Source organism: Pyricularia oryzae, chromosome 3 (genome assembly GCF_000002495.2).
Source record: "Pyricularia oryzae 70-15 chromosome 3, whole genome shotgun sequence".
In the NCBI taxonomy this organism is placed as follows: Eukaryota; Fungi; Ascomycota; class Sordariomycetes; order Magnaporthales; family Pyriculariaceae; genus Pyricularia; species Pyricularia oryzae.
In genome coordinates this window covers 3,625,959-3,638,599 of record NC_017849.1, presented here as the reverse complement: position 1 = coordinate 3,638,599, position 12,641 = coordinate 3,625,959, and the positions used below count along the sequence as shown (strand labels likewise).

Here is a 12,641-nt window from a genome sequence, read left to right as displayed (position 1 = left end):
CATCGGCTATGCTTTGTCGCCCTCCCGTTGGATGGGGGAACGAGCTGTTGAACATACAATCCCAAATTTCAACCTGCATGTCTGCGTCATCAACGTAGTGTTGAAATTGTCGTCGTGTCGATTGATAGGATGGCAGGAGGAAAGCCGCCTCTGAATCTCCTCATCGATTTCATGCATCCATGGTTGGTTTTGTGGTTTTGATTTGCGATCAGCGGACGCTCGAGACTTGGCAGTGAGACAGTGATGTGCAAAAATTAATTGTCGACGCAGAATGGAATAGATAGAAACTTTCGTTTGTCATGGTAATGGTGATCATGGTATTGGTGACGCTTGAGAAACATGTAGTTGACGTCTACACCCCGTCCTGGATCGACCCTTGCCCGGACCTGCAGCCCTTTCTGCTTCCTGAGGTTTCTTCCAAGTTATCAAAGCTTTCTGCCAGCAAGTTCGAGGTTGACGCGCAAGTCCGGGAAATTCTCATATTATCACTGTTAGCCCTGGTCGGGCCAGCAGGCAGCTTGACAATGAAAGTTACAATTCGCAAACTCGGCCCCCGAGCCTTCAGTCTTCACCAGCTCAATCATCATCGAATCCAAAAGCTCCGACTGGTGTGCCAACTTGCCCGCACAACAACCCCTACGGAGTGCTTCATCTTCACGTTGCTGTACATCCTGGTAGGAGGAGCTTCCGCCGACTTCTTTTGGCGGGCTATCGCTGCATAAAGACCCATTTCTGCAACTTGCACGAAGTTTAGGGATTGAGATTGACCATGAGAAAGGCAGACACAAGTCCAAATCGGAGTCCATGCTTCGAAATAAGCATTTCCGGGGCACGGGTTAGTTTTAGACCTGGAGAAGGAGAGCGAGTCACTGGCGATATCAAGTGATCATAAGCAACTGGGACCACATTACCTGCCGATGTCCTCGGCCTCAGTCTCGGGGGTAGACGGGGTCGGCCCGAAGGCCTCTATGACTTTATGAGCGACGACGTTGTCAGCTTTAACCGCGCACTCGCGAACAAACACACCGCGTGATCTCAAACGACTCAAAGGAGCCAAATTGGGATTACTCTGTCGCATCAAGGGTGCGGGCCAAAGCTTTGGTATTACGACGATGCTCGAGGTGCGCTTATTCGCCTGAGTACCCGAGCCCTTTCACTAGATAATTTCTTTGCGACAATAAGCCACCCTTATACCAGGGGGGCGCCGCCTATAACAGCATCATTGCAAGATATGCGTGAATATGGCCGTGCGCCAAACTGAAGGATGCGGTGTCTGTTACCCACTGCACTCTGGTGCAATCTCTTTGGTCCGGGGAGCATTCGCTGATTCCAGAGGCTCTAGGGTCTTGACACAACGACTTACCAGCCCACGTCGGCGCAAGACTAGGAAGAGAAGCATCTAGCCGCCTTTGACGCGCTAAGCTCTATTACGAGCTTCAACGGGACCACGCGGTACACCTACCCGGAAGCTCCGCCAATGCCTGCTCAGGCTGATTTTCACGCCTCAGCTGTGGGATAAGGATGACTACGCCCACGCAGGCGTCAAGGGCCGCGCACCCGGACTCGCCGACCCTCCGCTGGAGGGGCTGTCAACTGCTTAGCTTAAACGCTGTGACGTAAGAGCCCGCCCGCTGGGAGACGACCAACAGTCGCTCAGTTGGGCGGAGGGAGACAAGAGGGATCCGGGAACGCGCGCCAGAGAATTCACTCGGAACTCACGTCGACCAAGTCGACAAAGTCGAGACGGTCGAGTCCATATACGACAATGAACGAACTCTAGTGGCTGCGGCTAGAGCAAATATCCTAGGCACAGGTTGTCCTGCCTTGGCCGCTTAGCCGAAAAGGACAAGGTGTGAGGCGCGGGGTCAAGGTAAGGCGGCTGAAGGATCCAGTCACCCACGAAACTCCTCCCACATCCTGTGTACTTCCTGCAAGTCCTCAGTACCTGATCCCTTAGGTTGATCTCACATAGGGCTGAGCCACGAGGTGAGGCCGAGAAAAAGAGCGAATCACGGAGTCAAGTTCAACTTTTCAAGCCATCACCGTCCTTCCCGACCCTCCCTCCCCTTGCTGCCCCTGTTCTTCCGATCCCACTTTCACATGCCCCTGTACCTTGTTTGCTCCCCGTGTGACCTGTCAACTCTGGGACCCCGCGGCTCTGTTTCCAGTTTGACGCCTTGGAAGCACCCATCTGTTGCTCCTTTTCAGTTATCACGAGATGAAGAACGAGGCTGAAGCTCCTTCTCGCTTCCAAAAGACATGAATAGCCCTTTCCCTACCATCACCGCTATTCCCGCCCCCGAGGAACTGACTCACATGCTAAGGAGGAATCACTAGTTTTATTGAGCCGCACATCCAGGCCGCCACGTTTTGCCGAGTTTGTCAGCTTTCTGCTACCAGGATCTCGGAACCTCAGCCGCTTCAACCCGACCAAGCCGAAATTGGAGGCTGTCATCAGCTTTCGGTAAGGAACGTGTAAGAGCTGATACGGAAGAATCTCGCTCAGGTGTCATCAGCAGACCATGATCTCGGTAACGGACCAACGGACGAGGCGGAATTTCATTAAAAACTTTGCTAGCTGCCTAGAGCTGCGTGAGTATGTCGTCCTATGATGAGGTCTTCGAGCTGTAGTTCTGCGTATAAAAGGGCTGCGAGTTCGCCAGCAATATGGGCTTTTTGAAGACTTCGGATCAGCACCTTGACAAGCCAACACCCTGAGAAACATTAGAACGCCCTGTTCAAGACATCAAGGAAAATGACCATCAAGTTCGCCTCTCTAATCCTCGCCGGCCTTGGGCTCGGTAGCGGCGCTCTTGGGTCGGTTACCTTCCGCCGGGAGGAGTCCAGCTGGACCAACGACAGCCTGACGAGCGTATTTGCGCAGCAAGCTAAAGGGCTCTTTTTGCCTCGCACAGTGATTTCCTTCCAAGGCCAGGAGTGGTTCGAGAATGTCACTGAGAGGTGGGATATTTACGCTCCTCCTACCTTTAAAGTTTCGGTCTCTCCCTCTACGGAGAAAGACGTCGAGTCGGCTGTAAGTTTTGTCCACTCGCTTCATAATACTACAAATAAATATGACATGACGTGACTGACAATTGAACTCGGTTGTTACCAGGTAAAATTGGCTGCCAAGTTCAAGATTCCATTCCTTGCCACCGGAGGTCGCCATGGCTACGGAACCACGCTCGGCAAGCTAAAGAACGGCCTCAGCATCGACCTGAGTCTGCTCAACCAGTTCTCGATTGACTCCAAAGCTGCCACTATAACTGTGGGTCCTGGTGTACGGTTCCGTGACATCTTCACCCCTTTGTACGAGGCCGGTTTCCAAGTCCGTAAGTCAAGCCTCCAATGCCGCAAGCAAGAGTGTCAAACTGGCCCACGTTCACTAACATTCATGACATAGCAACTGGTACCTGCTCCTGTGTCGGTATGATCGGAGCCACGCTCGGAGGCGGCATCGGTCGCCTGAACGGCCTGGACGGGCTGATGATCGACGCCCTCGAGTCGGCGAGGGTTGTCACAGCCGACGGCCGCACCCTCACCGTGTCAGAAAAGGAGAACAAGGACTTGTTCTGGGGCATGCGCGGCGCGGGGCAAAACTTTGGCGTCGTCGTCTCAGCCACCTACAAGCTCAAGCCTCTGTACGCCGCCGGGGTGTGGACCAACGTCGACCTGATCTTCTCGCCGGACAAGAACGCGACCTACTTTGACGTGGTGACCAGCATGGAGGTGCCGCCGCAGCTCACCATCGCCAGCGTCGTCACCTACAACGCCACGCTCGACGAGCCGCAGCTCATCGCGACCCTGACCTGGACCGGCCCGCGCGACGAGGCCCTGGCCGCCATGAAGCCCATCCTCGACGTCGGCCCGCGGCACAGCGAGGTGACCGAGGCGACGTACGCCACGCTCCCGCGCGTCGCCACCTTTGGCACGACCGACGCCGTCTGCGCGCCGGGGCAGATCTACGACATCTACGGCGTGGGGCTGCGCAGGCTCGACTCGGCGGCCTGGCGCTCCACCTTTTCCAAGATGGCGCGCTTCTACGCCGCCGAGCCGGCGGGCCGCGCCTCGTCCATCCTCTACGAGACCTGGCCCGTGCAGGCCACGGTCGCCGTGCCCGACGACGCGACCGCCTACCCCTGGCGCGACGCCTCCACCTACGTCCTGATCCAGATGCGCTGGGACCGGCCCGGGAGCCCCCTCGAGAGGGCCGCGGACCGCCTGGGCGCCGAGCTGAGGAGCGACCTGTCCGCGACGGGCGGTTACCAGGGCGCCGGCCCGGCCGTCTACGTCAACTACGCCCACGGCGACGAGAGGCTCGAGGACATCTACGGCGCACGCAAGCTGCCCCGCCTGGCGAAGCTCAAGAAGCAGTACGACCCCGGTAACGTGTTTCGCTTCCACCACGCCTTGCCGACAAAGTACCCTTGATTGGTGGGCAGAGGGACGGCGGAGTAGTTGGCGATCGTAAGAAGGGGACGCTTCATTTTGTCTTTTGTCAATGTTTTCCTGGATCACAGATTTCTTTTGCTCGACTCATACGGTCATACCCATCTCCGAACTTGTTTTGGTAAATGGTGCCACTTCATTTCTCTAAGCAGGTTTGGATTCTCCCCTGCACTTATTCACTCTGTTACAGTCAGTACAAGGGCCAGCGACCTGTCGTTGCGACTGCGACATTTCATCTTTACATTAGATTAGAATAATGAGCAATCCCCATGGAAATAAATAAACGTCAAGCTCCAAACAACAAGCCAAGTTCTGGGCAGTGCACGCTATGAGACAAAAGAGGCATGACATAAGAGGAAAAAGACAAAGGAAAAGGAGAGCAAGGACCCCGCTTTAGAGTAACGAGACAGTGGACTACGCTCACGTTGTGACATGTATCCAAAGGAATGCTGGACCCTGGTCGGGCTCATCAAGAGGTATATGAAGCTAGTTAATCTGGCGAGAGAGAGCTTTCTGATCATGGTGAAGATGACCGACCAGCATGGTCAGATTACGGCGGAGGAGGCGGGGTGGAATGCTAGCAATTAATGGAAGAACACATGAGATTGTTGTAGGTTTTCAAGGCATTTTCCAGTATGACAAAATGAACTCGATCCTGCACGCGCTAAATCAGCTTTGAGGTGTTAACTTTGTGTCAACAGGCATATTATTTACCGGGTGCAAGTAATTCAGACTGACGCATTGAGCTAAAGGCATGATATTCGTGGTCACTTGGAGGAAGATTTGTTATTTTGAGCAACGATGACAACAAAATTTCTTTCCACAGCAGGAGCATCTCAAGTGGTAAAAAAAAACTAAGAAACAAAGAAAAAGTCTTTTCGACATAGCCACGGCTTTCTTGATGCGGTGAATTTGATTAAGACATTCACTTCACCCCAGTCCACCCTAGATGCGGAAGCCATAAAAGCGAAAGTTGACCCTCTAAGCAGGTATATTGGAAGCCCATCAACATAAGTAAAGGTGGCGTGAAGCCGTGCGAGACGCCTCAGGCTGCCGCGCTATGATAAATAGGATGAGATGAGCGTTTATTTTTATTGACCAATTTCAAAGATTGTGTTGCACTCGGCTTGGCAATTGGCTTGAATGGTGGCGATGTTTGTCATTCTACCGCCTTGTGAGGACTTAGACCATGTCTCGCAATGCGCAACACACCCGGGATAGGCTCGGAAATAAGTCTGGAGGTGTTGATTGGTCGTATATTGAGGCGGCACGAACCAGAGAGCGTTGGCGCCGGTGGCGGTGATGGTGGTCAAAAGGGCGGCAGAGAACTTCATTTTGACGTCTTTTTGCTCGATTGGCGACTTTGTTGCGAAGCTGTGGAAAGAAGCAAATAACTGAGGAGATTATTTGTACTGAAGGGTGGAGGATCTGTGTGGTTGTGTGTGATGGTGTCAATGAGAATATGTTCGGCATTAGATGGATGCGGCAGCTTCTTTTATCATAACTTCTTGCTTAGGTCTCGATAGGCGAGAACCAGGATTTGCATTGATATAAATAGAGCTAAGAGTAAGAATAAATATAGACTAAATATAGCTTACTCTACCCACGATTCATCGCATAGAGCGATTCACGAACAATTCCCTGCTGCCTAGAATATTCATTTTGTCAGTCAAAGCATATTCATGCGCTCGGAGCAATCATTGTCTACGAGGCGGCAATATCTAGTTACCTTCAGCTTAGCTTTTATATTAAAACAAGAAATACTGGCCTCTCTTTGTCAGGTCGACAGTGCGCTCCAAGGTATTACTTCTTAAAATATCCCTTAACAAAGACATTAATGTTTTCTTTTTTTTTTTTTTTTTTTTTTTGTCTGACACCGGTTAACAGCATTGTATGACCTCTTTACAACTAGCCATTACCTAAGATCTTTCTCTTTTTTTTCGAATATTCGAGTCAAGATATTGTCAAGGGCAGCATTGCTTTGCGAGGAGGTGCATGCGCCAAGCTGTGCGACGCGGGCTTTTCAGGGGTGGATCAGTTCAACGGCGACCAGCCGGACGACAGGCTGCGCAGACGCACATCGGTTGTCTCACAGGCTGGGGACGACGTGATCTTGGCGCTCCGTAACCCGCTGGGTAGGCAATGACTACGGTTTGGTCGAACGAGGTGCTGTTGATGAGCATGGGGGCGGCGCGGTAGACCCTTTGGCCTTGCTGGCGCAGGACATTGAAAACGAGCTCAACTCGCCACGGATTCGCCGAAAGCCAGCCTTGACAAAACGTTTATCCTTAAGTCTTGCCCTCTGGAAGAGGTTGAAGAGCAAAAAAAGAGGCTTTTAGCACCCCCAAGGGGCCAAGGGGGAAAGGTTTCTATTGGATTGTTGAAAATCACAAGGTCACCTCGAGTTCACTGTTTTGTCTGGTTTGCCAGTCTGGTGCTTCAAGCGTCTATGCAGTGACGTGCGCTTTGCCAAAGGACCGAGGATAGTGCTGAGCCGATTTGTGTTGCACCGGTGAGGCTTGCTGTTATGGCGAAAACTGCAACAATCGAGATATTGGTAGCTGCAAACTACCAACGCACTACAATACAACCTTTTTCAGATTCATCCCATTTATGATAATAACGGTGAGGAGCCGAACGGTCAAACTGCCAAATGGCGAGACCACCTGGTGGAGAGTGCAAGAATGCGATGTCACATATCAATAAATCGGGCTTCTTATCCAGCGACGAGAAAGCTTCCGCAGCAGTGGGTGAGTGACGGCGTAAGCCCAAATCGTGCAGGAGGATTGGTGGTTGAGGTCCTGTAGAGAGTGCAGAAGATTTCGGTGTGGGTTTTTCGGAACTTATATCCACGCTGACAAAGGCGCTTATAACTTTCATAAGACGGGTGGAGGGGGTATTTTGGACATAACAGAAAACAATAGAGATGAAAAGCGGGTGGTTGTAGGTTAGTTGGGTCGGATTAACGAATTGACATATATATAGTATGAGCATATTTCAAGACTTTCAATGTAATTCAACTGGCTGAGGGCAGATTGGCAGTTATCTTGTTCGGATTTGCCGGTGCCTTAACTCGAGCAGTCCAGCCGTCACTAGGTATCCTCTGTTATGTTAGCATCCTAATGTGGGTAAGCATGGACTAAAAATAAAAAAAGGTCAAGGGATGGAGGACTAACACTGTGAGAATCAGGGACCCAGACCTACCCTCAGAATTACGCCTCGGCTCCACCAGCCACGACGTTGGCAGGCACCGCCACGCCAGGTAAAGGTTCGGACATAGGGGTCCACTGACCCCGGATTTGACCGCGTCTCTCCAGCGCGCTTTCAATTGTAATCTCTCCCTTCTCTTCGTTTTGAATTTTCGTTAATAGTGCCTAATAAGTTGAGGTTCTCCAATATACACCCGGCCGTGACACCATCCCCATTATTTGAAAATGAATTTCAAGTTTTGTCAAAATCTGTAAAAAAAATACCGCGTTCGCTGTGAATACGTTTTCCTTGCTAAAAAACCACACCCTGTGGCGAGGTAAATATCCTAAGGGTATTTATGCAAGCTAGGGTTCCTGAGACGCTAGCGGCCCAGGGTGACTGACCTGCATAGTTAATTTCTCGCTCGGCAGTGATTAATTCGCGTTTGTCGGAGTATTTCTAATACCTACCTTGTTAATCAATTCCAGATTTATAATGATATATTTGCTTTGTAGAATTATATTGTCTTTGATTCAAAATACTTTTTCTCAATAAATAAACCTAATTCGGCTAGAGCCGTTTCGGCATTCGATACAAATTCCTTGAAATAAGAAGAATTTTGGAAGTTAATTATATAGTTTTATAAGCTGAAATATATTGGAAAGAACGAAAAAGCAAGGCTTTAAAAGTGAGCGGTTCAACTTATATTTGTTAAACTACTATTATTATACCTTCGCCCACGAGCCGCCTTTACCGGGCGAAAATACTTTTAATTATAAAATTAGCTTTCTTTTACTAATGTGGGAAACTATTCAATTTTTTTGTTAATGGGTCTTTCATAGATCGATCGATTAACAAAACGTTGTTATTGGGTAAAAAATAATATATTTTTATTTAACGACTAATCTATTTACGTTCGAACTTCTAATCGTTTTTTTCCGTTTATACCCGTAATCAAGGATTGGATAAATTACGTGCGGGTCCGCACGTAAATTATCGATTAAATTAAGAATTTAAACGCAATTGTTACGATCAAGGTATCGGGGTAACCTGTTCTTAGGGTAAAGTACAGTGGGTTGAAGCAACTGAGCGTCTGACTGGGTAACTGGGGTTCTCAATGACTGGGGGTGAAGTTATGATCGTTCTCAAGTAAGTATTGAGGTTAACTAGAGTTTGATTGCTGCTAAGCAATCCTAGAATCGAATCTATCTACACGGTAATGAGCGTGCTTTATATAGTCCGTTGTCCCTGGTAGTGATATGTTTGCTATGTCGGATATGTTGGTGAGCGGTCATATCACTCCTATTACTTGCTATGGGTGCTATGTGATTCTTGGCACCTATCAGTCATAGCACCCTCCTTTGGTCACGTGCGGTCACGTGACCCTTTCCATATGTAATCCTCTTTCTGTCGGTCGGTACCATCCTTGGTTGATTGTCGTCAGGAGGGGTGTGACCCCACCTGGCCTTTCTGGTACCGGCCCAACTGTCTGGTCGTAACAGCAATCCCTTTTATTTTAATACCAGCAATTTTTTTTCGCGTTTAAAAATCCTTAAATTTATTTTTTATAATAAACGAAAAATTCGAAACGGTTGTATCGATTTTACAATTTTTGAAAAAAAATTTAATTCTTATTTTAATATTTTGGTCGAATTTTTTATTGTGGGCGTTATTTAACTTGGAACGTGGTTCCGAAAATAATAATTTTAAATAATTTTATTTAACGTTGCTATTATTTATTTAACTTATTATTCGATAATTATAACGGTTTTTTTAATTAAATGCAAATTTTTTAATAACCATTTTATTTATAAAAAGGGTTTTTTTCGCCATAAATTCGATAATATTTTATATTATTTATATTTTATTATTATTACCATTTAAATCGAAACGCCAAAAATTATTATTTTCGTTTTTTTGCCGTTTACTTTTTATCGTTTTCGTTTTTCCAATTATTCCGACCGATTATTAATTAAATTCGACGTTGTGAGGATCAGGCCCCTAGACCTACCCTCAGAATCACGACTCGGCTCCACACCGAGCCAGGGATCGGATAAGGATCCACTACCTCCGGATTTAAACGCGTCTTTTAAGCGCGTCGTCGATTGTAATTTCTCTCTTCTTTTTAATTTAGAATTTTCGTCCATAGCGCCTAATATATTGAGGTTCTCCAATGTATGCCTGGCCGTGACATACGGTTTTTTTTTATTTTATAAATTTCGTCGTCCTTTACAAATTTATTTGCGATTTTAATAATTTATTTATTAAAACGATCCTAATTATTATTAAATATACCGGGGTCGATACCGGTTTTATATGCCGTCCTATCGTAAGCAGGGTTTTTAGCATTTTGGTTATTTCCGTAAAATTTAAATATTATCCGGGCAGCGATATTATGGGGTTTAAATTTAACCCCTCCAAAAGCATTATTTAAAAATATAATACCGCGGGTTTAACGGGTGGTATTATTATTCCGGGTGGCAAATTGGTTTTTAAATTGGGCAATAATGGCCAAAAGATTTTGCAATTATAATTAAATAATAATAACCTGGCCGGTTATATTTTCGTTTTCGTTTGCCATTTCGTTTTTTATTTGGGCGGTAGGCGAAAACGCTTTGTTTGGAAATTTCGAAATTTCGTTTTTGCCGTTTAACGTTTTGGTAAAAGGTTGGTGGGGAGGGTTTTGCGTTTTTCCTGGATATTTAAAAACTAATTCGTATTTGTACAATTTATTAATTTCGATATTGTCGATTGGCTAATTTTATTTTATATCGGATTGGGGCTTAACGGGCTTTTTAGGTTTTGTATTAACGTTGGTAGGAACGGGTGTTAATAACAATGGTGCTAACAGGGGATATAGGGGTAAACCCTAGGTGCGGCGTGGTAAATAACCAGTGCTAAAAGCGCTGAATAATAGGTAGAAATGCACTATAATTTTGGTACTGATAAATAATTGGTTGGGGGAGATTTTGCTTTATTTCCCTTACATACTCTCCGACATCGAAGTGGGGGTCCGCACGCCAGAAAAGGTTCCGGTGCCGCGAATGAATTTCCGAAAAACTAATTTGTATGGGTTTTTGAAAAAACACCCTCATTTGCATACAAACCATCTCTGGGTTTGCATTTAAACGTTGACTTGGTGAAATTTTCAACCCGGTACAGGGTAGCTGACTCGCAGGTGCAGGGTGGGTATTAAACCCGGTACAGGGTAGCTAACCCCACTCGCTGACCTTTAAATTGCATTCCTGCATTAACAAAGTAACGGAATTCCACCATTCCCCACTCCACTTCGGCACTAAATAAAATTGGCTATATACAAATAAAAGTGGGCTTATTACATGCAAAATAATGCATATAATTAACACCCCCTCTCTTTTGCTACTTAATCCAAAAATAAAGTCGGAAAAGAAAAGTACGTAAAATAAAACCCCCAAAACAAAAAAAACAAAAGAAATTCCCCCTTGTGTCCCAACCCAACTCGAACCCCCGGTGCGAACCCCCTGGATGAATAAGCCCTTTGTACCAAACCCCCGATTGACTGAACCCCCGAATTGAAAAAGACCCCCAGAATTGTAACAACCCCCGGATTCGAACCCACGACCTACAGATTATAACCAACGGAACTTACTACTAAGCCAGGTAGCTAATCTGGCTGTTCGTTGTTGTGGATCCCAGAAAAGTTTAATATATAGGGTAGATTAAAAATCGCTAGGTCGCCCAAAACGCGAGCTAATTAAATTCGGATTCGACTTCGGGTATAAGGTCGGTATAAGTTGCTTAATAATCAACCTGAGCAGGGTAGGTTTGGGTAGATCGGTTGGTGTCGGGCTAACAAAAATCCAATAATTGCAAACAAAGGAGAAAAATGGTGGTAGTTAGCTAACGAACTAACTAGGTGCCCTACAATTCAATAGGTAAAAACTAAGTTTACAGGGGTTTTAACCCTATAAGCTCTAAAAAAACCTTGTGAATTGGAAGCGTTAGGGGCTTTGTAAGGCCGTCAGCGGGCATTTGTTTGGATTCCAGGTATTTTAGGGTCACTAATCCTTCTGTAACTAACTCCCTTACGTAGTGAAATTTTAATAACGTATGTTTAGTACGTTGGTGGTGCGTAGGGTTGTGTGCGTTAGCTATAGAGCCTGTATTATCTCCAAATATTGCAATAGGGCCTTTTACAGGTAGTCCAATCTCTGTAAATAGGCTTTTAAGCCACTGTGCTTCACGCAGGGCTTCCGCTAAGGCGTCGGTTTCGGCTTCTGGGGTGCTTAAAGCTATAGTACTAGCCTTTTTGCACTTCCACGTTATAGGGCCCCCAGATAGGGTATACAAATATCCGTAAGTGGATTTTGAATCTTCCCTAGCCCCGGCAAAATCGCTGTCACTAAAACCAAGTAATTTTAGGCCTTTAAAACCCCCAATCAAAGAGTTAGGTGGTAAATTAGCTTTAATTACCCTATTTCCGTAGCAGATTGCTAGGGATTTAGTACCTGCTAAGTAGCGAAGTAGGTTTTTAGCTGCCGTTAAGTGGATTGTAGTGGCTTTCGTTAAAAAACGAGATAACCATTGAACCGCAAAACCGATGTCCGGGCGCGTTAATAGCATTAAATACATTAGGGTGCCGATAATACGCTGTAACAATTTGATTTCTAGCGCATTTACGGGTTTGCCCCCACTATATTTTAGCACACCCGGCTGTAAGGGAACAGAAATAGGTTTGCAATCAGCTAATCCGAACGTTGCTAATGCTTCCTCTATATACTGACTTTGATGGAGCCAAAGCAGGCGGTTAGGCCTGTCCCTTATAATCTGAACGCCTAGAAAATAGGCTGCAGGGCCCCTGTCTTCCAATGCGTATATTTTGTTAAAACGGGCTTTTAAATCCTGAATATATTGCAATTTAGGACCTATTAGCAGGCAATCGTCAACAAAAGTAACAATGAAATGCTTGGATTTAGCATTATAAAAGACAGCTGGATCAGAGATTAGCGGCTTAAAACCTTCTG

General features: G+C 46.7%; 4 protein-coding genes across 4 annotated transcripts; 2 read left to right on the top strand and 2 right to left on the bottom strand.

Moving 5' to 3' along the window:
• Positions 1 to 192: 192 nt before the first annotated feature.
• Positions 193 to 4,753, top strand: MGG_10961 (uncharacterized protein). The gene is made up of 4 exons (XM_003712256.1): positions 193 to 1,271; positions 1,343 to 3,034; positions 3,116 to 3,332; positions 3,404 to 4,753. Exons 2-4 carry the CDS (start codon positions 2,756 to 2,758, stop codon positions 4,429 to 4,431), a joined length of 1,524 nt encoding a protein of 507 aa, XP_003712304.1. The 5' UTR covers positions 193 to 1,271; positions 1,343 to 2,755; the 3' UTR covers positions 4,432 to 4,753.
• Positions 4,754 to 5,490: 737 nt separating this feature from the next.
• MGG_16811 (uncharacterized protein) lies at positions 5,491 to 5,802 on the bottom strand. The gene has a single exon (XM_003712255.1). The coding sequence runs from the start codon at positions 5,781 to 5,783 to the stop codon at positions 5,541 to 5,543; it is 243 nt and encodes an 80-aa protein (XP_003712303.1). The 5' UTR covers positions 5,784 to 5,802; the 3' UTR covers positions 5,491 to 5,540.
• Positions 5,803 to 7,102: 1,300 nt separating this feature from the next.
• On the top strand, positions 7,103 to 7,715 carry MGG_16810 (uncharacterized protein; the record flags this gene model as incomplete). The annotated part of the gene is made up of 3 exons (XM_003712254.1): positions 7,103 to 7,199; positions 7,364 to 7,392; positions 7,605 to 7,715. The coding sequence occupies 3 exons, from the start codon at positions 7,103 to 7,105 to the stop codon at positions 7,713 to 7,715; spliced, it is 237 nt and encodes a 78-aa protein (XP_003712302.1).
• Positions 7,716 to 10,507: 2,792 nt separating this feature from the next.
• On the bottom strand, positions 10,508 to 10,970 carry MGG_16809 (uncharacterized protein; the record flags this gene model as incomplete). Its single annotated transcript, XM_003712253.1, has 3 exons — positions 10,508 to 10,566; positions 10,630 to 10,698; positions 10,856 to 10,970. Coding segments are annotated over 3 exons (243 nt in total), but the record flags the coding sequence as incomplete, so codon positions are not given.
• Positions 10,971 to 12,641: the final 1,671 nt, after the last annotated feature.